The sequence below is a fragment of the Notechis scutatus genome, chromosome 1 (assembly GCF_049901735.1).
Source record: "Notechis scutatus isolate UNSWTSFEM ecotype Mainland chromosome 1, rNotScu1.2, whole genome shotgun sequence".
NCBI lineage: Eukaryota > Metazoa > Chordata > Lepidosauria > Squamata > Elapidae > Notechis > Notechis scutatus.
The window spans coordinates 244626205-244628585 of record NC_142009.1 but is presented as its reverse complement, the minus strand read 5'-3'; the positions used below and the strand labels follow the sequence as shown (position 1 = coordinate 244628585).

Sequence of the window (2381 nt, the reverse complement as noted above, 5' to 3'; positions counted from 1 at the left end):
CGCTAAAGGAAACGGGTGCATCTCTCTTCGACTGCCTATCTTACCCGGCCGGACGAGCCAGTTGCAACCCAGGGACGCCGTCTCCGTGTCACGGATCCCTCCCCAGGAATCTTCAGCAAAGAAGACATCCTCCCTTCAGGTGAGTATGGGCGGAAAATTCTCCAAAGAGCAGATAGCACATTTGCAGGAATTAGGAAAATTAACGAAGAGTTCAATTCGTATTCTTGGGAATCAGGGCAAAACGCTCCTGATTCCAACTAAGAAGGACCTTATTACCCTTTTGATTTACATTTACACGCAATGCCCGGCTTATCCGGATAAAGGGTCCTTGAAAGTTTCCACATGGCAACGTTTGGGTGACTATTTTCATAGCAATCCCAGGGCTCCACCAAAAATTCTGACCACGTGGAGGACAGTCATGGAATGCTTAACAATCCATGGCTCAGCGCTGACCAAGGCCCCCTCCCCTGAGGAGGATCCTCCTCCTCCTTACACAACTGAAACCAAGACTAAGGATGCTTTCCCGTTAGAAGCTCCCCCCCCACTGCTCCTGAACCCATGAGTTCTCCTAACTCAAATCCAGCGAGGGATCAGACACCCATGGGAGCATTCGCACAAGCCATGGTGCAGGGACGCAGAGAAGGCTCTCTTACTCTAGAGGAGCTCTCTCTCTGTCCCGTTGAATATGTAGGGGATGGAGCCGGAAATATGGTGCCTAGACTTGAACCTTTATCCATGAAATTAATTAGAGATTTAAAACAAGCCGTGGCCATGTACGGCATCCAGGCACCATATGTCAGAGGCTTCATTAACACCATCAGCACCTCCTTTTTCATGTTACCCCAAGATTGGAAGGATCTTTTTCGCATGATACTGACAGGACCACAGTACGTTGTTTGGGAGTCAGACTTTCACGCTGAAGCTGAAAAATTTGCCCGCGATCATGGTATGGTCGCGAGAGCGGATCAAATTTGTGGTATGGGTCAATTTATGGACTTAGCAGCTCAGGCGACACTCCCACAAAGTACCCTTACCTTTGTCAGTATCATAGCAATCAAAGCCCTTGACAAAGTTGATGATCCTACCTCTGGCATCGTAGGATCTTTTTCAAAAATTATTCAAGGCTCAAATCAGCCTTATGCCGAGTTCATAGAGGAGCTTCAGAAAGCCATTCATAGGCAAATCTCTAATGAAGAAGCCCGTAGAGAGCTTCTGTTAAAACTGGCTGTTGAAAATGCTAATGAGGATTGCAAAAGGATTCTGCAGCCTCTATCTGCCCGAGGGGGGGTTTACCTCTCGGACTATCTAAAGGCTTGCAGAATCGTGGGGACTGTCTCCTACAATATGGAGCATCTGGCTATGGCTTTGCAGCAAGCAAACTCTCAGAATAGGCCAGCCGGAAACTGCTTCAATTGTGGGAAACCTGGCCATTTTAAGGCACAATGCAGAACCAGAGACAATACACAAAACAACACCAAGCCTAAGACGATATGCCCCAGGTGCAAGAAAGGGTACCACTGGGCAAATCAGTGTCGCAGCAACAATTCTCAGCCACAGGGAAACTAGAGGAGGGGCGATCAGCCAGCCCCACTCCAAAGGCTGACTCCATATCTTTCCACCTAATTGCCTCCGAACATATGGAAATTGACATCCCAGGCACTGTTTACTTTCTCCCCACATGCCTAAAAACGATCCCCCCTGCCATGACACCCCTCGTAATCTATCCCATCCGAGACCTCATGGCAAGGGGAATCATTGCTTCTCCATTTTTGAGAGACTCCGACGACTTTTCCTCAGTAGCCATGGCAGTAATTGGAAATACTCCCACAAAATTTAGCAAGGGAGAATTAGTAGCAACTGCTATTCCAGTACCTGTTAAAACAGCTGATGCATGGGCATTTACTGTCCATCAGACAGTAGAACAAGCCAGGCCTGTGTTACAATTTACAATCCATAACAAAGTCTTCTCGGGTCTCTTAGATACTGGAGCTGATGTAAGTGTCATCCGAACGGCTGAGTGGCCGGACGATTGGCCTTTGGAAACTGCCCCAGCCGTTGGGGGAGTGGGAGGAGTTCAGCACACCCACCGTAGCAAACACTGGCTACCGGTGAGTTCTTCTGATATTTCTTGCACTTTGGTCCTTCCACTGCATACTAACCTGTGGGGCCGTGATCTTATGTCTCAACTTAATGCAAGACTCATTATTGATTAATGGAATCTTTTGCTAGAAATCCACTACGGCTGCAATTAAAAACCACAGAACCTGTGTGGGTAGATCAATGGCCCCTCACTATAGACAAACTAGAGGCCCTGCACTCACTTGTTCAGGACCAAATTGTCAAAGGGCATGTTGAACCATCTGTCAGTCCATATAACACCC

The 2381-nt window shown here is 47.8% G+C and overlaps 1 protein-coding gene across 1 annotated transcript; it reads left to right on the top strand.

The window, feature by feature from the left end:
• Positions 1 to 708: 708 nt before the first annotated feature.
• Positions 709 to 1566, top strand: LOC148133304 (endogenous retrovirus group K member 24 Gag polyprotein-like). Its single transcript, XM_087959690.1, has one exon. It carries the CDS (start codon positions 709 to 711, stop codon positions 1564 to 1566), a length of 858 nt encoding a protein of 285 aa, XP_087815816.1.
• Positions 1567 to 2381: the final 815 nt, after the last annotated feature.